The following is a 23,859-nucleotide window of genomic DNA, read 5'->3' as shown; positions in this document are numbered from 1 at the left end:
TGTTGCAACCTTTGTTTCCAATTCAGTGACTGCTGCTATGGAATCAGAGAGCAACAATGACAACATTATTAGGTTTTTGTGGTTTTTTTTTTTTTCTTTTTTAAACTATGATTTAGTAGCGACTGAGGTTCCCAATTTTAACCCCTTGGCAGCAAGATCCAAGTTCCCTCATTCGCACATTAGCACCTAAGTGTCAAGGGGTTAAATAACCAGCACAAAAGATACTGCACTTCTGATTGTAGCATTTGGCAGAACTGAAAGGAAAGGAAGTTGTGCTACATGTTGAAGGGATTGTGGGCAACAGAAAGAAGACACCAGGAGAAGAGAAAATGTCACATGAAGTCTTCATAGTCTTGTACATATCCTCCATCATAGCCACCGTAATCTGCCAGATCGTCTTTCATGGTAGCCTTTAATCCCCCTCCAGGGACCACACCTTTCTTCTTCTTTTTGGCTTTGCTTTGCTAAAGACAAAAGAGAGTGAATTTATGAGCCTACCTACTGGGAGTATCTTTTCTGGTACAGAAATCCTCAGATACCAAACAAAGCCTCTGGTACCAAAAAGCTTTAGTTCTCAAAAGGAGATCCCAGACCCTAACCCTGGGCAATTCCTATTAATTCCCAAAAGAAAACCATGAACGTGTCTGTAAACAAGAGGATGGTAAAGGCACTCACTCCTGCTCTGTTCCAACTTAAAGTTTTAGTTCAGGCTCCTACTACACTTGTTCAGAATATTATGCCTACATCCCCGTCCTCCTGGAATATGCATTTCCTCCACATGCTCTTTCTTACCTTTTCTTGCTTTTGTTTTTCACTGCAAAGCACAGTCAATGAATTGGTAATCTTTTTCAAGTCATCAATTTCCACTAAGGGGAAAAAAAAAGAATACCACATCTAATTTGGCCATGATTAACTTCAGTAACTTTGGAAAGCCTATGAATTTGTCCTGTTAAACGTAGGACGGTAAAGAATCATTCAGTCTATGGTTAGGCCCACAAATCAGAACTACTTAAATTTCTTTATAATAACCTGTAATAACCAAGACACCATTGTTCAAAGAGAAAGGAAAAATGTCTTCAGAGCTCATAGTGCTCCCTACCATACTTCCTTACTCAATCTACGCACATGAATTGGGGGTGGGGGAACCATATAGAAGATTACCATGCCTTTTCACAACAAGTCCTCAAATGCGCAGTAAGGAGTGGCTAAATGAAATTGGAATGATTCTTAAAACTACAAATGACAACTCTCCACCCCTTGGAGTCTCCATTTTCAACCAGAGGAACTAGAATGAAAATAGTAGGCGCCACAGAGATCTTAGTGTCCCACTGCAGACAAGCCTGTTTACAGGACAACACGTCCTTCCATCCTTAGAGAAACAGCAAGCTGGAAACAGATACCAGTTTTCAGCTACCAAAAAAGTGTTTCAGTTTTCATTTGAGAGCACCTTCAAAAATAGGGGGGAAAAAAGTACATGCAAATAAAATACCAACCATGGGTACAGCACTGATCAAGTTCAGAACCTCCAGTGTGGTAAAGACTTCTCAAGGAAAACCCAGTTTCAAGTTCACTGTGTAGAATTCCTTTTTCTCAATCCTAACAGCAGCAAATACCAGCAAAAACAGTCCTTTCCACACTAGTGTCACTCCACCCCTGGTTTTTAACTCCCACACACCCTGCCTCTTAAATGTAGGACTCTCAGGGCATGGCACCATACCAATGGACCGAAACAATAGGGACCAGCTCTGTTGAGCAACTTAAACCAAGTCACAGGATTCCTTGTTTGTAAAAGGAAAAGACATTTGCTGTGGTCTCCCTCAGGTCTAAAATTCCATACGCTCAGGGACCATTTTCCCCAAAAGATACTTCCTTAGTCCCTTTAAGATATAATTAGATAAAAGAAGCAGCTAGTATTTTGTTAGCTGCTGGGTCAGCAAAGCTCAGATGTCCCTTTTGGGAAGCCATTTTAAAAACATGAAGAGGGCCGCCTCAAAAAACAAAACCACTCATGCTTTTTGCAGAACATTCCCAAGGTAACTTCTAAAAATCAATCCTACATTTATTATAGAATGCGAAAAAATAGTCAACCTCCATTCTCCTGAGTATGATGTGCCCTTCCTAAAATCCACCCACAAAGATAGAGATTAGAATTACTTACATGAAATACATACATCTCGAACTAAGGCTTCCAAAAAACTGGCATAATATAGTGACTTTTCATATTGTGTAATTTTATCTTTTAGTAACTTTCCAAACTCTGTGAAGTCATCTCTTGAAGACGGGTTCATTGCATCTATTCCATAAACAGTATTATTAACACCTGCAGGAGAAGAGGAAGCACTAAAAATATCAGAAAGGGTTTTTTTTCACATTTAAAAACCAACTAGATAGCTGAACTACCCTGTTACTTCATGCTAAAGCACAGGTTCTTAACATAGGTCCACTGAAGTCCTTGGACAGTGATCAGGAGGTATGTGAATTTGGATCAGAAAAAAATTTATAGCTTTATTTTCACTAACCTCTAATGTAGCATTTCCTTTCATTTTGATTATAGGCAACGATTCACAGTGATATTAGCAAAACCTGTTACCAATAAAAGATCAGGTATTTTCATATCACATTACAGGTGCAGTTATCCTGAAATAATGTTTTCAAATTATATTACTTAATTAGATCTGACACTGGCTCTTAGTTAATGCATTCATGAAGAAGCACATTCTTACTGTATCTCAAGTTATTTTAATATTTTGATACCTATTTCAGTAGGCTTCCTCACTAAGTAAAATCCTATGTATTTTGTTTTATGCATTTAAAAACATTTTAAGAACAGACTCATAGTCTTCAGCAGACCACCAAAGGAGTCCTTGGCACAAAAGGGATGTTCTTAAAGCATAGGTCTAAGAAGAGCACACAGGAAAGTGCAGAGAGAAGGAAAATGCAAAAAAAAATTAAAGATGGTTCCTGTGAAAGTATCAGCTAACTGACTCCCGAGGCAAAGCAGGGGTAAACCATGTGTTAAAACCCAAAGGAAAAATAAATCTGGCCTAAGAGAATTCTAGGCTAAGAGACAGTATATTCTAGATCCTCCTCAACAGTAAAGCGAATTAGTTATTAACAATATCAATGATTCAGTATTTCAGCATGAGAAACACAACATTAAAACCCTATTAACCAAATGATGCCTGTATGAATGCATACTTTTGCCTTTTAATCTATAATTGTGGTCCCATATTAGAATTTATGGGTACCAGGTAAACTCTTCTCTTTAATAAACATATGGGTGGCCTATTACCATCCTATGAAGACACTGGATAATAGCTGCATGCCCTCTGTAATGAGATGAGTGCACTTAAGACATGCCAAGCACACACCAGAGTACAGAAGCATCACAGCCACTCCTCAGAGATTGCTGGCAACTCATGGAGAGAAAAATCACACCTCCCGCAGAAAGGAGAAGGATCATTATAGCCTGCTTGATCCATTTTTAGAAAGAGGAAGGGGGGGTAAAAATCAAGATAACTATATCCTTCTTAGCTCTAGGTTTCAATTTCAAAGTTATTTAATGTTTCAACATGATCTTCTACTCTGAAAAGTACTCAGTAGGTAACAACAATGAGCTTAAACAAAATGAGAGCTTTTATCTGTTTCTTTGGCCATGTTTCTTACTTTACCCTTTACCCCTAGCACTCTGAACTCAACTGGGCACAAGACCCTAAAGTATCTTTTATCTCATGTACCAACCACAGCTGCAAGAGTGGCACAAAGAAATGGAAGCCCTCCAAAGACAGGGCATGGTGAGGGTCAAGAAGGGTCACAGAAAGAAATGACTCCGAGCAAAGGCACAGCCCCATAGTCAGTTCGAAATTTAAACCTCAAAAGTACAAGCCTCACATTTCATCCAAATTTCATCCAGTTGACAAATATATTTAAAGCAGTAGTATACTCTATTTGGATCTAATGACTTATCTTAATAATCTTTTACTTGATACTCAAAACAATTTTTCAAAAATCTGAACATGTATCTCACTCTACCTTAAGCAATGAAATCTCAAATATAAACATTAAAAACTACTTTCTAATATCTGGGCGCCTGGGTGGCTCAGTGGGTTAAAGCCTCTGCTTTCGGCTCAGGTCATGATCCCAGGGTCCTGGGATCGAGCCCCACATCAGGCTCTCTGCTTGGCAGGGAGCCTGCTTCTCCGTCTCTCTCTGCCTGCCTCTCTGCCTGCTTGTGATCTCTGTCTGTCAAATAAATAAATAAAATCTTTAAAAAAAAAAAAAAACTACTTTCTAATATCTAAGCCAATATTATTATTTCAAAAAAGGATATACTTTCTAAATTTTAGTATTTGGTAACATTTCCACAGTATTCACCTGGAACTTCAATACTTCACTGCAATCACCAGCACTTACCAAAAGTTTCTTTTGCTAATTCAAGGTCTGATTCTTCCTGTAATTTCTTTAGTCGCAGTTTATCTGCTAATTGTTCTTCTGGTGTTAGCACTTTAGGTTCTTCAGGTTCTTCTAACTAAAATTAAGACAGAAAGGAAGTTTTAAAACAGCAGGCATTATGATGGACCAGTACACTTTTGTATTGTGTGAATTTTTTTTATAAACACATAAATAATAGCAAACACTTATAACGTGTTTACTGTATTTCAGGCATCCTTCTAGACACTTTAGATATTTCTTTTTTTTTTTTTTTTTTAAAGATTTTATTTATTTATTTGACAGAGAGAAATCACAAGTAGATGGAGAGGCAGACAGAGAGAGAGAGAGAAGCAGGCTCCCCGCTGAGCGGAGAGCCCGATGCGGGCTTCGATCCCAGGACCCTGAGATCATGACCCGAGCCGAAGGCAGCGGCTTAACCCACTGAGCCACCCAGGCGCCTAGATATTTCTTTTTAAGATTTATTTATTTGAGGGTGCCTGGGTGGCTCAGTGGGTTAAAGCCTCTGCCTTCAGCTCAGGTGATGATCCCAAGGTCCTTGGATCGAGCCCCACATCGGGGTGGAGGGGGGGTGTCTCTGCTCAGCAGGGAGCCTGCTTCCCACTCTCTCTCTCTCTCTGCCTGCCTCTCTGCCCACTTGTGATCTCTGTCAAATAAATAAATAAAAGATTTATTTATTTGAGAAAGAACAAGCAAGCACGAGGGGCAAAGGGAGAATCTCAAGCAGACTCCATGACGAGTGAGAGCCTGACATGGGGCTCAATCCCACGACTCTGAGATCACGACCTGAGCTGAAACCAAGAGACGGATGCTTAGCAACTGTGCCACCCAAGCACCCCAATACTTTAGATATTCTTATCCTGATTTTACATGAAATAAAATACTAGGTGCAGAGAGGTTAAGCAACCTGTCCATAGTAACAGAAGGTTAACACAGCTGGTAATGTGAGAGAATGGGTTTATTTCCAAAATAGCCTTTTGAAAAAATATGGAATTGAGACTATAGAAAAGGGAAAGATTGCACTTTCATATTCTTCTGCTAAAGACCACATTTTGAAACAACCTTTCTAGGGCAACTTGGAAATATGTATGAAGTCTTAAAGTACTTTTATATGACTTATATGGAATCAAATCCACTTCTAGTTATTTATCTTAAGAAACCAAAGATGCACACAAACATTTAGCCACAAGGAGGTCCAATGGAGCATTACTTATAATTTCAAATACATGTAGAGACAACCCAGATGTTCAACAACAGAAAAGTTAAATAAAGTATAGCACATCCATATGACAATACAGATGACCCCTTGAATAACACACGCTTGAACTGCATGGGTCCAATTAGTCACAAATTTTTTTTTAGTAAGTATAGCATATTAAATGCATTTTCTCTTTATGATTTTTTAAAAAGATTTATTTATTTATTTGAGAGAGAGAACAAGCAGGAGGGGCAGAAGGAGAGAGAATCTGAAGTACACTCAGTGCTCAGTGTGGAGCCTGACAGGGGGCGGGATCTCATAACCCTGAGATCATGACCTGAGCTGAAACCAAGAGTCCAGTCAGACACTTAACCAACTACACCACCCAGATGCCCCCTCTTTATGATGTAGTAACATCTTCTCCCCTCTAGTTTACTTTATTGTAAGAATACAGTATATAATACACAACCACAAAATTATGTGCTATTTACGTCAACAGTAAGCTATTAGTAGTTAAGTTTTGGGGGAGTCAAAAGTTGTATGTGGATTTTCAACTGTGCAGGGAGTCAGCACCCTTAACCCTCATATTGTTTGTTCAAAGGTCAACTGTACCATGCAGACATAAAAAAATGTTCTTTTTTCAATCAATCATAAAAAGAATTTATCTTTTCATATTGTTACTATTATAAAAGGGAGATTATCTGGCGCCTGGGTGGCTCAGCTGGTTAAGTGTCTGCCTTCATCTCAGGTGGGATGAGTTCCCTGTCCGGCTCCCCACTCAGTGGGGAGTCTTTCTCCCTCTTCCTCTGCTTCTCCCCTCTGCTCGTGTGCTTTCTCTCACATAAATGAATAAAATCTTAAAAAAAAAAGTAACATATTATCATTTATTAACAAATTAAACACAGACAATAGAACTTATTGCTTATTTCCCAGCCCTAGTCCTCTGAGATGCTAGTTAATGGTTTGGTGAATATCATTTCTTTATACTATGATGTTTCCTAAAACAAATGCATTTTACTATGAGGGAAAATCTGTGACAGTATTTACTGAAGTGGGAACAGAGCAGAGGGAGCTTGTGCCATTTGTGGTCATCCATGTCCGTGCAGTTTACAAAATTCTGATTCAGAAGTCCACTTCTTTAATAACAGGATTTTGTTTCTCATGAAGAAGATGAAATAAGAAAGGTCATTATACCAAGGTAAAGAAATCCCACACTATTTCTTGGAAATATCGTGACTTAACCATCTTCATACATCTGGACATCATTAAGTATTTCCTGCATCAAAACTGAACATATCTGGGACACCTGGGTGGCTCAGTTGGTTGGACGACTGCCTTCGGCCCAGGTCATGATCCTGGATTCCCGGGATCGAGTCCCGCATCGGGCTCCCTGCTCCATGGGGAGTCTGCTTCTCTCGCTGACCTTCTCCTCGCTCATGCTCTCTCTCACTGTCTCTCTCTCAAATAAATAAATAAAATATTAAAAAAAAAAAAAGAACATATCTTTTTTTTTTTTTAAGATTTTATTTATTTATTTGACAGAGAGAGATCACAGTAGACAGAGAGGCAGGCAGAGAGAGAGAGAGGGAAGCAGGCTCCCTGCGAGCAGAGAGCCGGATGCAGGACTCGATCCCAGGACCTCGAGATCATAACCTGAGCCGAAGGCAGCGGCTCAACCCACTGAGCCACCCAGGCGCCCCAAAACTGAACATATCTTAACTCAATACTTGACCTAAGACAAACTATCTAAGGTTCCTTTATGTTGCAGACTAATACCAAGATACAAAAAAAGAAGTATAGGGATGCTTGGGTGGCTCTGTTGTTAAGTCACCGCCTACGGCTCAGGTCATGACCGCAGGGTCCTGGGAACGAGTCCTGCATTGGGCTCCTTGCTCAGCAGGGAAGCCTGCTTCACTCTCTACCTCTGCCAATGTTTGCGCTCTCTCTCTCCCTCTATCTGACAAATAAATAAATAAAATATTTTCAAAAAAAGTATAAATTTTAATTTCAATGACCAAGAAAGACCTAATCAAGATGGCTTCTTAGACTGAGTTATAAGATTCTATTTCTTGTTCTGATCATAGAAACACACCTGTGGATATATTTAGATACACAAATAGAAATTATTAAAAAGTACCTAAAATGTTCCTAACTGGGGGATACAGGCACTCTCATACACTGTCTCTGGCAAATGCAAACTGGTACAATGCCATACAGAGGGTAATCTGGGAACATTTATCAAGACCACAAGTATGATTTGCCCTTTGACCCAGCAATCTCTCATTTGGGAATTTATCCTACAAATGTGACTACACCCATCAGAAATGACAAACACATATGGTTATTCATGGAAGTACTGTTAACCAAGTAAAGGACTAGGAGGAAAAAAAATCTAGCTGTCCCATCACTTGAAGACTGGTCAAATAAAATATGGTGCATTGAGGCAATGGAATACCATAGAGCTACCAAAAAAAAAAAAAAAAAGGATGAATAAACCAAAAACTAATAAAAATGGTTTCTTATAGGAAGTGTCAGGGAACAGGATGAAGAGGATAGAATAAGAATGGATGTCTGAGACTTTTCTAAGTGTACCATTTCGGTATAGTTTTGACTTCTGAACACATTTCATGTTTAAAGGATAAAGTTAAATTAAAAAGAAAAGAAAACCTTAAAAAGGGAAACAAAATGACTCTAAAATGTATATCAAAATATACAGGGAAAATAATACTAATGACTTTAGAACCCAGGACCTAATTCTACATCCTTAGTAGGAAATATTCCAAGCCCAAAAGAACTGCAAGGAAATCCTAAACTTGATTCAGTAGCTTTACATTGTTAGTATTACTAGTATTGTAGAAAAGCTAATAAAAATTATGTTAACCTTTTCAGAAACCAGTATTTTCAGAATAAGAGAAAACATCAATATGAATTAATGCTTACACACACACACACACTCTCATGTACATTTATTAATTTCCTAGCTTCACCCATAAGAAAGGGTCTAGAAAGCAAGGCCACCTCAGTGAGTCCTACTAGCAACTAGATTTGGCCACTTAATATCATTCCCAACTAAAAAGAACCATAAAAGTAGTAACTGATTCCAGGCCTAAAGAAGAGAGTTTACCAGGTGAGCCCAACACTTCTTACTGTCAGAAAGCAAGGAAGTTTTCAAAGATTCTGTCAAAATGAGGTTTCAACACTTAAAGGCTTTCCTACTGGCTAAAGCTGGGACAATTTGAACATCAAAAAAATAATTACTGTATCTGAGTAAAACAATGAATTTATAAAAAACCTATAGATCCACAATTTATTTTTATTTTTTAAAAGATTATTTATTTATTTATTTGACAGATCACAAGTAGGCAGAGAGGCAGGCAGAGAGAGAGGAGGAAGCAGGCTCTCTGCTCAGGACCCTGGGTAGATCCACAAATTTACTCAAAAAGAAACTTGACAGGGCGCCTGGGTGGCTCAGTTGGTTAAATGAACGCCTTCGGCTCAGGTCATGATCCTAGAGTCCCGGGATCAAGTCCCACATCGGGCTTCCTGCTCAGCAGGGAGTCTGCTGCTTCTCCCGCTTACCTCTTCTCTCATTCTCTCTCCCTTTCTCCCTCTCAAATAAATAAATAAAATTTTTAAAAAAAAGAAGAAGAAGAAACCCACAAAAATCCCTCATTTTTCACCATCTGAAGTATTTTTACACACCCTCCTTAGTCTGAAAAATTGGTAATTAAAACAATTAAGCTTTTACTCTTTCAGCAAAAACCATATCCAAAGTAACCAAACAACACGGTTTCTTACTTTTTCCTTCGGGGGGGGGGGGGGGGGGCCAGCCAGTAATAAATGGAAGAGAAATCATAGGATGAGAAAAATCACTATTCTGCAATCCCTAATAACACTAGGCAACAATCATCACTAATACTAAACAAATGGGTGAGGGGCTAACGTCAAACTGGATTACTTGCAAGAATATGTAAGTTTTTAACAGAAGGATGTTACCACCTTAACCGAGTGATCAATTTTAGCATCGCTAATAATAGGACAGACATTATGTGACTCCTGGTGTGATGTGATGCAATATGAAGCACACAGCATGACCTCTCAAGGATTCCAACTAAAAATGTTTAATCTGAATCCAATTCAACTTTTAGACTTACCTGCCAAGTTACAGGAAACTGACTATAATTAGGCTATAAGCAATCAGACAAATCAAGAAGGTGGGATGTTTTATAAGACAACTGGGCTCCTCTCTTCAATAAGGCAATGTCATTTTAAAGAGAGACATTCCAGAGAGTTAAGATGTGTCATGTAATGCAAGGTCCTTGTCTGAACAAACCATACATAAAAGACATCTGGGGACAATCAGAAAAATGTATACAAACTGAATACTAGATGATGTTAAAAAATTACAGTTCATTTTATTAGGTATGTAATCATGTGAGAAATAGCTTTGCTCTTTCAGAGATGCATACTAAAGTAGTTCAAGATAAAATGCAAAATGTCTGTTCCGTACTTGATTACATTTTTTAAAAGAGATTTTATTTATTTGACAGAGTGAGACACACAAGGGAGGGAACACAAAAAGGGGGAGTGGAAGAGGGAGAAGCAGGCTTCCTACCAAGTAAGGAGCCCGATGCGGGGCTCGATCCCAGGACCCTGGGATCATGACCCAAACTGAAGGCAGACACCCAATGACTGAGCCACCCAGATGCCCCTTGATTACATTTTAATAACAAAAAGAGTTCATGAGGCAAATATGGCAAATATCAGCAACTGTTAAACTTAGGTGACACATACGATTATTCACTTTCTCTATTTCTATGTTTGAAATTTTTCTGAATGAAAAGCCAAGAAAAAAATAAAAAACTCTATAATCTGATATGAAAAGATTAAATACATTAAATGATAAATAAAGTAAGGTGAAAACTATAAAAATTTTAAAAAACTTAAGAAAAGCACAGAATAATGGGGTGGCTGGGTGATGGGCACTGGGGACGGAATGTCCTATAGTGAGCACTGTGAAATGTGTTAAGACTGATGAATCAGGTGGCGCCTGGGTGGCTCAGTGGGTTAAGCCCCTGCCTTCGGCTCAGGTCATGATCTCAGGGTCCTGGGATCGAGCCCTGCGTCGGGCTCCCTGCTCAGCGGGGAGCCTGCTTCCTCCTTCCTCCTCTCTCTCTGCCTGCTTGTGATCTCTCTCTGTCAAATAAATAAATAAAATCTTTAAAAAAAAAAAAGACTGATGAATCAGACCTGTACCCCTGGAACAAAGCAAGTAATAAGAATATATAGGAATATCCAAATACATAAAGATACCTCAGTGATGTAAGAAACCGGTAATTCACTTAAGGGATAGAGGGAGAAAAATAGGATAAATAAATAAAGATTGGGAGTTGTTCTTACCATTGTTTTTTTAACCATGTAAATGTATTTTCTATTAAAAAAATTAATATATCCTCTAAATAATCAGGAACAAAAACACCATATGGTACATGGCAGAGAAATGGATACATTCTGTATTTCACTCAATATGTACACAACAAATAAAGACTAATTACAGCTAGTAAGAACTGATTGTGGTACACAATCATGACTGTCCCAAATGTTTGTGCAAACTTAAAAAGCATTCTAATACATAAAACTTCTGGGTTAGCTTTTTGCAAAACCCACAAATTCAGTTTGGGGATTCACTTACCTGACAGTGTCCATTAACAGTCTTTACAAAGCCCTTCAAATTGCCAGGTAATATTTGCTTTCTGTTAAGACACTGTACCACTACTGATGTGAGAATTCTGTATTGCAGGAAATGAATGGTACTTACCCTCTTTTTAATTTCTTCTTGCCTTTTCTTCTGTTGCCGTTCTTTCTCTTTTATTTTCTCTGCTATTTTTTTCTTTTCTGAAACTTTTACTTCTGAAAGAAATGTTTTAATCAGTTACCCTGAATATTTTCCAGTTTATGGATGAGACAGACATATAACAGTTGTATACTTCAAGAGACCAACTTCTCCCAGTTCGTGATTTACAGGCAAATAAGAATGGGAAAGTTCTGGGACTCTTCCTTTCTCCTGTCTGATCTGATCCCTAAGGCCCAAACACCTTCCTTCATATTTCTCCAGCACTTTCAGCAGGATTTAGATCATTAAAATATGAGGCCACACCCTCTACTCTCTCCTAACAGCAGCACTCAAACAGAAAGCAGCAGGCAGGATCCAATCTGATTATGATTTGAGGGAGAGAAGAAATGGGAGAAGAGAATAAAGGGAGAACAGAAGGATGTTTGGGTTTCTTAACACCAAAATTTTCAGTTTTGTGACCATTCCATCGTGTATCTTAATATAAGCACTAAACGCTCACCAAGATTGAAAACCAAAAATGAAGGAACCCCAGTGGCTCACCTGGTTTTACTTCTGCTTCCTCTTTTTTTTCATCATCATCATCATCCCAGTTATCCTAAAGAAAAGGACCTCTATTAATAATTCTCGCATGTTTACTTTTTTCCGTGTGCACCTTATTATCAACTTTTCTAACTCCACGGAAACAAGCTTATTAGAATTTTTTTGGTATTGCATTAAAATTATAAATTAATGTCGGAAGAACAGACATCATGATGCTGAGCTACCCTAGCCAAGGAAAAGGTCTGTCTTTCCATTTGTTCAAGTTTACTTGTTTTAAAGTTTCTCTCTTAGGGGTGCGTGGAAGGGTCATGATCCCAGGGTCAAGCTCTGGGTCAGCAGGCTCCCTGCTCAGTGGGGAGCCTCCTTCTCCCTCTACCCACTCCCTTGCCCATGCTTTCTGTCTCAAATAAATAAATCTTTAAAAAAAAATAAAGTTTCTCTCTTAGAAGATTTGTGAATTTCTCTTTAGGTACATTCTTAAGAATTTCTGCGTTCCTACTGTAAATACGGGTCTTTTCCCGTTATGTCCTCTAACTGGTTATTATTTGTATATATGATTGACTTTTATATGTTAATTTTATATCCTGAAACCTTATATTTGAATTTTTTAAAATTCACTTATCACTTTTCATTGATTCCCTAGGGTTTTCCAAGTGTACTACATATCATCTGCAAATGAGAATAGCTTTACTTCTTTACCAGTTCTTTTTTTTAAAGACATTTATTTATTAGAGAGAGAGAGAGCAGGGGTAGGGGGGAGAGAAAGAGTCTCAAGCAGACTCCCACTGAGCACAGAGCCTAAAGCCCCAGATTCCATGACCCAGAGATCATAAGCTGAGTTGTAACCAAGACTTTGACACTCAACCGACTGGGCCACCCAGATGTTCTACTTCTTTACCAATTCTTATGCCTCCACAACTGATTTCTCCAATTATACTCACTAAACCTCTTGTACACTGTAAATGGTAGCAGCGATAATGATGATTACCTTCTTCTCTTACGGAAATACCTCTAGTGTTTCCCCATGAAGTGTATGCACCCCACTGTATTTATGCAGTAAATTACATTTATCAATCTTTTCTTGCCTGTGGATTCCAAGCCAGCTTCTTCTAGAATATATACACTTTTATTGTTTTTCAACAAGATCTCTGGTCCATGTGGAGTTTTTTCTCTTGTGTGGTATGAAGTATGGATCTTATTCTATTTCCAAATGGTTACCCAACTGTCACAGCTTCGGTTACTAAAAAGTCCACCTGAAGGTGCCTAGGTGGCTCGGTGGGTTAAGCCTCTGCCTTCGGCTCAGGTCATAGTCTCAGGGTCCTGGTATTGAGCCCCACATCGGGTTCTCTGCTCGGCAGGGAGCCTGCTTCCCCCTCTCTCTGCCTACTTGTGATCTCGCTCTGTCAAATTAATAAATAAAATCTTTAAAAAAAAAAAAAAGAAGTCCACCCGAGTCCAGTGATTTGCCATGTAGTAAATTTTCACAGGTACTTGGTCTATTTCTGCTTTCTATCCCAGCCGGCTATTTTCTCTTCATGCCCCAATACCATACTGCTTCCCTTACTATAATTATAGTATGTTTTTATATAGGCCAGGGCTAGTCCCTCCCTTACAGATTCTCAGGCTTTTTAGTATTTTCCTAGCCATTCTTGCATATTTGTTTTTCCGTATTAACTTCTGTATCATCTTGTCTAATTCTATAAAAAACCTTCCCTGTTAACAAAATACAAGATAACCAAGCCAGAACTACTTCTCTTAAAGTAATTTGCAGCTGTTTTAAATAAAAAACTTAAAGGACTTTATATTTCTTACTTTCTCAAATGCAGTGGTTCTGGGTGCCTGGGTTAAAGCCTCTGCCTTTGACTCAGGTCATGATCCTAGGGTCCTGGGATTGAGCCCCGCATCGGGCTGTCTGCTCAGTGGGAAGCCTGCTTCCCTTCCTCCCTCTCTCTGCCTGCCTCTCTGCCTACTTGTGATCTCTGTCAAATAAATAAATAAAATCTTTAAAAAAAAAAATCAAATCAAATGCAGTGTTCAATTATTTCAAGTATTCCATTCAACACAACCCTGATTAATGAATTAAATCCATATAATATTTAAACCCAATATTTAAAAGCAGTCAAGAGCTAATCAATAGCTTCTTGAACCCACTCCCTAACTTGGGTGGGACACTTTAAGGTGGATCTATAGTCTTGTCTTTTCTACACCTAACAGAGCCCCTAAATATAAACTGATTATCAAACAATTTTCCAAAGGCTCCACAGATTTGGAATGCTTAAATTTAATAGGGGCAGACACAGTCTTGTATTTAGATAGGGCTTTCATCTACAGGTAGCCTGGCCACTGTCTCAGCAACTACCATTTGAATGTAAATGACATGCCATTTGAAGCTGAACCACAGGATTGCAGATGCAAAGCAAGAGGCCCTGATGTGACTGGAGGATATAGAGGGTGACTAATGTGCGCCTATGACACCAAGCTTGTGTTTTATAACAAGACAGGTCATAATCTGAATCAGTCTAGGTATTTAAACTAACCAAGCCTTGATTTTAATAAAAATCCACCAAAGAACTAAAAAATCCCAGTTAAGACTGCCATGTGTTCTACAAGCAGAGTAGAAAGAAATTTATAGAAAAGTAAAATATTCTGGGATGTCTGGGGGCTCAGTTGGTTAAGAGTTTGCCTTTGGCTCACGTCATGATCCTAGGGTCCTGGGATAGAGTCCTGCATCAGGTTCAGTTGGTCACTGGGGATTGTGCTTCTCCCTCTACCTGTCACTCCCCCTGCTTGTGTTCTCTCTCTCTGACAATAAATAAAATCTTTTAAAAAAATTAAAAAAAAATATTTTCATAATCACCTTACCCTGGCAATTTAACTTACAGTTCAAGGTTAACAGACTGAAAGCAAACCTTCTTGTACTGTTTGGACATCTAAGATACATCAGTTAGAAATTAGACAGCAAATGTTTATATAATTTCACTGGTTTGCTTAAGTGCTTGTTATCAAACACCACAGTACAAAAGTAACCCTAGAGCTAAAAATAAAAATTAACCACCAAGAGTTTTTTTGTTGTTTTAATCTTCACAGAATATAGAAAGCTGGGTCTGAGTGGGTCTTCAGACAGGAAGACCATTTGCTGACTTCAAAGGGGTACATACTCACCTCTCTCTACTAATAACAGTGATGATGATGATGATGATAAAGCATTTATCAAGTGCTTACTTTTCACCAGGTACTGTGCAAAGGGCCTTACCTGTAGTAACAGTTAACCCTAACAAAAGTTCTGTAAATAAGGTGGTGCTATCCCTATTTTATAGATAAGAATATTAAGGCCCTGAGACAGCTATCCCAAAATCTTAGTGAAATATAATGAAGGATGAAAGAACCAAAACAAACCAACCAACCCCCCAAAAAATTAAGGAACCACTTCTAAATGGACCAAAATTCCTTTAAAGTGTCATAGAAACATAACTTCTTACCTGAGCCCTGAAAAGTATACAATAACTATCTGAGATTTAGGTCTCTCCCCCACCAAAATGTGTTCTTTCAATCAGTTCTGGAATAAGTCCCCCTGGAACTGCAGGAAAGCTCATCAAAGAGAAGGGTATGGCATATGGTATCATGCCCAGCTACAATTCTATCAGTTACCTACCTCAAATTGCCTGTGATGATTTTCTACTAATTTTAAGAGACTAGTCCAGCAGCCTCTGGTAGGAGGGGGCCAAGAGGGGTAAAGTATGGCTAAAAATGAGTAGCTCCATCCTAGGACATCCAAAAATGGAGAAGCAGATACATCAGGGGAGCATTTCTCAGTTCCCTCCGCGAGTAAAACATTACCCCCACCAATATCACTGCTCCCTCATATCTCATTTATACCAACTCTTTGTACCACACCTTCATCCCTGTTCCTGGTTTCCCCATCAAAGCATAAACCTTATTCCAGATGTTCAAGTTAAACTGTCCCATCAGTGTAGACATAATGAGGCTACCCGGGATTCTACCGCAGAATGGATTTTAGAAGCTAAAGCAGTGGTTCCTACAGAGTCCTGGGAACAGCTATGGCACCTGCTTCTACATTCATAAAAGAACCATGAAAGCAAGCCCTGCCTGTCACCCTGACCCCAGAGTACTCAAATCTGCCCTGAAGTTTCTACCACACCGTGGACAGTCCCTAAAGAAGGGAGCATAATGATGTTAACAAAAAGACTAGTCACCCTTCCAAAGAGAGTAATCCCAAAAGCAGGTTAGGCAGTTTTCCCCATGAATTTAAAGTTTTTGTTTTCTTAGTTATAAAATTTGCCAAGTGCCCAAAAAGTACATGTAAGGTAGAATGTCGAAATCTGCTCAATTTTCTATAAACACTAAGACTTTGTAAATCCTGACAATAACTTAAGATAAAATTCAAAAAAAGTTCTTCGAGAAACAACTAAAATTAACACATTTAAGTAACAATTAAATCTGTATTTTAGTAAGCTCTAAATGGCTATTCGGCTCCAGAGACTACCTGTCAATAACCAAGTAAATTCCTTACCCAATTATTTTTGGTAGGTAATAAATCTGCTAAATATAATATTCAATTTGTCTTTAAAACAATCATCCAGGGGCGCCTGGGTGGCTGAGTCGGTTAAAGCCTCTGTCTTCGGCTCAGGTCATGATCTCAGGTCCTGGGATAGAGCCCCACATCAGGCTCTCTGCTCAGCAGGGAGCCTGCTTCCTCCTCTCTCTCTCTGCCTGCCCCTCTACCTACTTATGATCATCTCTGTCTGTCAAATAAATAAATTTTTAAAAAAATCTTAAAAAAAAAAAAAACTATCATCCAGGTTGCTCTTGTAAAATGGCTAGCTTCCTTAAAACAGAGGCGGTTTATACACTACTCACCTATACTCTACTACAATACACATCCAACATCATGTGAGCCATTTCTCTGAAAGAGCTGACTGCTTTTCAAGTTTAAAACCTGCTACCGGGGGCACGTGGGTGACTCAGTCCTTAAGCATCTGCTTTCTGCTCAGGTCAGGATCCCAGGGTTCTATCCCAGGGATAGAGCCCCACCCCCCATCATGTCCCTGCTCGGTGGGAAGCCTGCTTCTCCTTCTCCCACTCCTCTAGCTTGTGTTCCCTCTCTCACTCTCTAATAAATAAATAAACAAACAAATAAATAAATCCAATCTTTAAAACAACAACAAAACCAAAATCTGCTTCCCAACTGAACAGGACTAGAAATGAAAATAAAACAAAAATTTTAAATCCTGCTTTTTAAAAATTCCTTATAATATAGCCAGTAGTTGGCTAATCTGTCATTTTTATAATGTACAACTACAGAATGTCACATGCAGTAAGAGAACACGTTTACGGCTGAAAATGCTTTCCAACTTAAGCAAGATATATTTATAGATCATCAAACAGAAGTAGCTACAAAGGAAGGTAGAATTCTTTTGCCCCACAGCAAGAATCCATTAATTAACACATACTCCTTTACTTTTCTTTAAGTAGTTTGGTTTAGGTAAAGAATAACCTTTTGCAGGAAAAGAGCCTTTCACTGATGTCCTTCCTGTAAGCTGTACTGCCGTGCTCTAAGAGGTCCCAGAACTCTGTAACAGGCTTCTGGCAAGGGTAGACTTTCCAGAGAAGTTCAGTTTTTAGAAGAAGCCCAGGGGTGCCTGGGTGGCTCAGTAGGTTAAAGCCTCTGCCTTTGGCTCAGGTCATGATCCCAGGGTCCTGGGAGGGAGCCCTGCATGAGGCTCTCTGCTCAGCGGGGAGCCTGCTTCCCTGCCTTCTCTCTCTGCCTACTTGTGATCTGTCAAATAAATAAGTAAAAATCTTTTAAAAAGTAAAATAAAAGAAGCCCAAATGTTATTCCATCATCTCAGAAATATGTTGGCTTCTAGAAGCCAAGGTATCTGCCTCAATAAATTCTACTTCATTTAATTCAATTCATTACATTTTTAACATCTTACTATGTATTATGGCTCAGCACTCAGTTGAATTCCACCTCAATGCCTACTTGTCTCATATCTGGAACTCTCATTAATCAATTCTACTTTAAATGCTTGGCTAAAGCAAGATCAAGTTACTGAACAATAAACAAATGGCTTATTTATTTTCAGTCATCCAGTATGATAAACACATCAGGTAAATATTTTCCAGTAACAAACATGCTATCTAACTAAAAACTTACTAGTTTATAAAAACTACCAGGGAACTGAAATGATGTAACTGAGATTTACCTCAAAATAATCTGGTTAGGAGAGAACAGTAAGTGGAGAGACAGAAAAAATAAGATCATTCATGGGTTTATTAAACTTCTCTTTACCTCTTTTTATGCTTGGATTTTTTCATAAGAAATTACACACACTTCAAGATACCATTTCCTGGCAAAATACCCACCTTCTGAGTATTTTCCAATAATCTCCCATTTCTCTGAAGTAGAGAGAACAGCTATTTCCAGTTTTTGAAAAAAATGTCCTTACTCTGGTAAATTTAAGCTATTGAGCGGAGAGGATCCTAAAAGATGGCTGAATGGGTAGGATGAGACAGGCAGTTTTCAACTAAGTCCATTCTCAGATCTTTATAAAAAAATTCTATAATAGAATTACAGGAGCAAATGCCAGAGATGTTTGAACACAGCCAGAAGTCTCCTCAAAACAATTCTACACACCTTAAATAAATTCAAGTTTTAATCTGTTCTATATTGAAATGCTCGGAAACTAGTAAAACAGAGTAAAAGTTGTGTTGTCCCTGCTCATGAAGGATAGGTACTCACTGCCTTCTTAGTCAACCCATCCTGCACATCACTCCAGCAATGGGGAAGGAGTGTTGTGATAATATGCTAAGTGAACAATCTGTCCCACTACCTCTGCATAACATCAGGACAGTAACAAATGTAAAATAAAGCAAATGTTAACAGGAGAGTATGTTTGCCAGTTCTCATCTTTCTTTTTTCCTTTTTTTTTTTCTTAAAGGATTTAAGTAATTTCTACAACCAACATGTGGCTCAAACTTACAACCCTAAGTTAAAGAGTTGCATGTTCTGCCGACTAAGCCAGCCAGGGGCCCCTAGTTCTCATCTTTTTTTTTTTTTTTTTAAGATTTTATTTATTTATTTGATAGACAGAGATCACAAGTAGGCAGAGAGGCAGGCAGAAAGAGAGGAGGAGGAAGCAGGCTCCCTGCTGAGCAGAGAGCCCGATGTGGGGCAATGTGGAGGCTCAATCCCAAGACCCTGAGATCATGACCTCAGCCAAAGGCAGAGGCTTAACCCTCGAGCCACCCAGGTGCCCCAGTTTTCATCTTTTTAACTGGGAAGAAGCATAGGCTTCTCTCCTCATAAATATTAACAATTCTATGGTTTCACCTAAATACAATTCTGTCAATACCAGACACCTATTTGAGAAGTCAAGGGCAGCAAAATGTTATAATGTCTACTGAAAGACAGTAAACTACTGAAGCAAATTACTGTAACAAAGACCTCAGTTTTCTTTTCATTGCTCAGGACATTACAAATGACATTAAATCTATATCATTAAAGGTTAAACACTAGATGATGACATAAACTAAAGAACTTATTCTGTTTCTGCATATTTTACCTTTGAAGACTTTTAAAAAATTCATACACTGTACACTTAAAGGTTATGAGTATTTGAGCTCATGAAAAGTAAGCTTTGTGTCCGCATCCTTAACTAAACAATTAAGTACTAAAACACTATAATTCAGAAATTTGGTATTATTATCATCCAAAGTGACAAAATTGAACTCTAGATTCGCAATCTTTAAGTAAGCAAAAACTTGCTTACTTACTTGCTGGAGAGAACTTACTACTGAGTAAATAGCCATTATGGAGAGAAGTTAGCTCAGGAAATCACAAAATGTGGCACAAAATAAACCCCCAGATACCAGATCTAACCAGCGTATTTTCCTTTAGCCAGAAAAATTAGTTTCTTTTCAAGACTGCATCTTGAAGAGAGTATTAACATTTATGGAGTGCCTCCCAAGTACTAGGTAATTCTGCTAACGCTAGACATATTAAAACATTTAAAGTGTAAAACAGGGGCACCTGGGTGGCTCAGTGGGTTAAAGCCTCTCCCTTTGGCTCAGGTCATTATCCCAGGGTCCTAGGATCAAGCCCCGCATCAGGCTCTCTGCTCAACAGGGAGCCTAATTCCCACCCCCACTCTGCCTGCCTCTGCCTACTTGTGATCTCTGTCAAGTAAATAAATACAGTCTTTATTTTTTTTCATTTTTTTAAAAAAGATTTTATTTATTTATCTGACAGACAAAGATCACAAGTAGGCAGAGCGGCAAGCAGAGAGAGAGGAAGGGAAGCAGGCTCCCTGCTGAGCAGAGAGCCAGACACGGGGCTCGATCCCAGGACCCTGGGATCATGACCTGAGCCGAAGGCAGAGTCTTTAACCCACTGAGCCACCCAGGCGCCCCTAAATACAGTCTTTAAAAATAAATAAATAAAATAAAGTGTAAAACAGGGGCACCTGGGTGGCTGAGTTGGTGTTGGACTCAATTTCGGCTCAGGTCGTGATCTCGGGTTCATGAGATCAAGCCCCACCTCAGGCTCCACACTAGGCGTGGACAGCTTGCTTAAGATTTTCTCTCCCTTCCCCCTAGCCTAAATAAATAAATAAGCAAAACAACCCCCTGAAGTTTTCTCCTATAATGAAAATTTAGATTAGGACACTAAAAGGAAAGATTAAAAAACATGTTTATGACCAAGAACACAGAAAATGTCCAGGCAGTAATATACACCCAGGTCGGTCTGATTGCAAAGCCCAGGAATCAAATTATTCTTTGAATACCATAACCTGGGAATCCTGAAGAAATTCAAAAGAAATAAACCAACATTTCAACTCAGAAATAAGATGGACAAGTTCAGTTTTTCTCCAAGATCCAACTTCAATGTTTATGTAAAAGCAATAAAATATCTGCATAAAAGAAAGAATCTGCACTGAAAGAGTGAGCGGACAAGATGACCTTTATGGTCTCTTAAAACCTGTAAATCTCTTAGTTCCAAGTGTTCAGAATTAAATTTATCAGGACTGGACACCCTTGAGATCCAGTAATCTCTGGCAGGCTACTTCACGGTATCACTTCAGACTACTCCATTCAGACTTCATTTTCTAGTACTTCTTTCCTTATTTCTCTAATATTTTCTTTTCATTTGCTAAAGTATTCCTAATTTCCAGAACAGATGTCCTAATAGCTGCATCCAGTAAGAATACAAAAAGTGAAAGGACAAATTTGAACTGAAGGCTCAAAACATAAAGTCCACTACAGTATAAGGAGGTAACTAATATCTTGCAATGAGACTGATACACAGTTCATTCCCATGTTTATACAACACGGAAATGGACCGTCTAAGTATCTTCACAAGAGTACTACTCATTTATTAATCCCAATGTCTGCAAAGCTCACATTATTTCTGAACCTCAAGCTGTTCCATAAATTGGACATCCACCTCATCAGACTCAGAAGAAAAAGGTAAAATCCAAACAAAAGTAGTAATTAAGTTCATAGTGATTATCTAGCTTAAATTTTTTCAACCCAAAAAGGACTTAATAGGGTTTCCCAATATGTACTGAAGTGCAGAAGTTAGGAAAGTAAAACGTCCACTACGCCATTTAAGCCAAGAAAAACCATTTTCTCAATTCATACAAAACTTTATCTGCACAAATATAAAAGATTTTGAGAGCTCTGTTAATAAGAATCTTAACATTCTGGTCTTGAAAGGTTTGTTAGCTACTTATAAAAATGAACACACTAGTAATACTGTCATCTGAAGCCATTTGATGAGTCCCCAGGAGTCTTCAAAAACAAAATGACAAAGGTAATTCTGGTTCAGATCAACAAGGCACGGGAGAAAAAAACTGGCCCCTTCGTCTACTCCAACCAATATTTTCTTAGGCATCTTTCGTATGTAGACAAATAACTCACTCTGTCAACTGTCCGTTTTCCAGATCACTGTGTGGACTACCTAGGTTTCTGACCACTAGCCGCTGACTATTTTAGTACTCGTTCATCTTTTTACCACAGGGTGGGGATGGGAAGCCTAAAGTTATTTCACTTCACTGCTTCTATTTGTCTTGTGTTTAAAAAAAAAAAAAAAAGACTGAAATTAAACCACAGTATTTCATTCTTCTAACTACTTGAACAAACTCTACAAATGGGCTTTCGGAAACAAATGAGTTACTGCCCCTAGGGAGGCCTGAGCTCAACAAGGCAGGTGGGTTGCAATACTTTCCATATGGGAGAAACCATGGGGCTCAATCCCCAACTTCCCAGATCCTTTTGGCGAGCGCCTCCAGCCCATGAAGTTTGCACGTGGACCGGGCCCTTCCGCGGCTGTCACCTCCCGTCGCCAGTTGGCGGGTGGGATCCAGGCCTGGGTGCAGACCCTTAAAGTAACGCTGGGGCCGGGGCCACCACCGCCCTCGCCAATGAGTCCAAAAAGCCACGCCGCTCGACTCCGGCCCATATGGCCGGCGAGCAGAGGAGAGAAGGGCACCGGGGAACCCCTACGCTCGCGTCTGGACCCAGAGCCCGCAGGCCCGGGCGGCGCCCCTGGGCCCAGAGTCCACCCGCCCGCCCGTTGGCGGGCATCCCCGCCCGCGACAGCGCCAGTCCACTCCCGCGCTGCCCGGAGCCCCGGCCCGCACCCACCTTGACGTCCTCGTCCTCGTCCTCGCCTTCCCAGCGGTCCCCGCCGGCAGTGCCGCCGCCCCCCACCTTCCGCACCGGGTCTTCCACGGAGAACGTGTCGGCGTCTACGGAAGAGAGCGAGCCGCGTTAGTGCCTGCTTCGGCTTGAGGCCGGCGCCGGCCCAGGCCCTGGCCCCATAACTTCTCCTCACCCCAAGAATCAGAGTCCCCCGCCGCTGCCGCCGCCGCCGCCATCTCGAACCGGGCGTGAGCGTGTGTGAGGGGAGAGCTAGCGAGGAGTTAGCGCGGCGGAGGTGAGTCACTGGCTTTGCTCTCGTTTGCCGGCGCGGGGCAGGCTGGGACCGTGGCTGACTGTGCGCCGCGGCCCAGGCCCCGCCCCCTCAGAGTGCGGCGGCGGCGGCGGCGGCGGAGGCGGCGGCGGAGGCGGCGGCGGCGGCGGCGGGGGAGGCGGCTGGGCGACGCGCGCGCGGGCGACAGCGGGGCGTAGAATGCGATCGCGGGCGCGGGAGTTGGGCGGGCGGGTGAGATCGAGCGTACAGTACTCCGTGGCATGGAGGTAGTGGTCCTGAAGGTAATGGGGCGGGAAGAGAGGAAGCGGTCAGGAGGAGGGCTGCCCCAGCCTGGGCTCCGTGGAGGAAACGTAAGTGCGAGGAAGTTAGAAGGTCGTTCCCTTGCCTGGCGCTCGGTCCTCGCCTGTCTTCGCCAGCCCTCCCCTGCCAATCCCAGCCTCGCCCCGACCGGTCGGGTGCACCCTCCCTCTGTTCTTTTTGGGGCTGCCCGGGGCTGTTGGCGGATACCAAGGAGACCCCTCAGCTTTCCAAGCTGCGCTCTGAATTGGGCTGTGGACGCCAGGGCCGCCAGTGGGGGCGGTGGGCCGGCAGCCCGGACCCTCGGAGGGGGCGTCGCGCTCCGGCGGAGGGAAGCTCCCTCTGGAAGCTAGCGTGGGCCCGGGGCCCGGGAAGGAGCGAGTGGACAGGGCCGCATTCTTGGCCGTCTTCCTAGCCAGGGTGCTCGAATTCAGCTCCTGGCACGTTTGCCTCGAGTTGGTCACGAAGGGATCGAAGAGAGCCCCAGAACTCGAGGATTTTCCCTTCCCGTGAGCCCCTTGAGGCCAGTACATGATTCTTTCGCAGAATAATTTCAGAACTCAG

The 23,859-nt window shown here is 40.6% G+C and overlaps 2 protein-coding genes across 2 annotated transcripts; both read right to left on the bottom strand.

Moving 5' to 3' along the window:
• Positions 1-81: 81 nt before the first annotated feature.
• EIF3J (eukaryotic translation initiation factor 3 subunit J) lies at positions 82-23,104 on the bottom strand. The gene is made up of 8 exons (XM_032343559.1): positions 22,900-23,104; positions 22,710-22,813; positions 12,042-12,096; positions 11,466-11,557; positions 4,414-4,528; positions 2,159-2,320; positions 793-866; positions 82-464 (listed from the first exon to the last, which is right to left on the bottom strand). The coding sequence occupies exons 1-8, from the start codon at positions 22,940-22,942 to the stop codon at positions 333-335; spliced, it is 777 nt and encodes a 258-aa protein (XP_032199450.1). The 5' UTR covers positions 22,943-23,104; the 3' UTR covers positions 82-332.
• LOC116590155 (vegetative cell wall protein gp1-like) lies at positions 22,988-23,859 on the bottom strand. The gene is made up of 3 exons (XM_032341801.1): positions 23,506-23,859; positions 23,149-23,273; positions 22,988-23,055 (listed from the first exon to the last, which is right to left on the bottom strand). The coding sequence occupies exons 1-3, from the start codon at positions 23,826-23,828 to the stop codon at positions 22,988-22,990; spliced, it is 516 nt and encodes a 171-aa protein (XP_032197692.1). The 5' UTR covers positions 23,829-23,859.

Source organism: Mustela erminea, chromosome 5 (assembly GCF_009829155.1).
Source record: "Mustela erminea isolate mMusErm1 chromosome 5, mMusErm1.Pri, whole genome shotgun sequence".
NCBI lineage: Eukaryota > Metazoa > Chordata > Mammalia > Carnivora > Mustelidae > Mustela > Mustela erminea.
The sequence above is the reverse complement of the archived record's forward strand: the minus strand, read 5'-3'. Positions and strand labels throughout refer to the sequence as shown.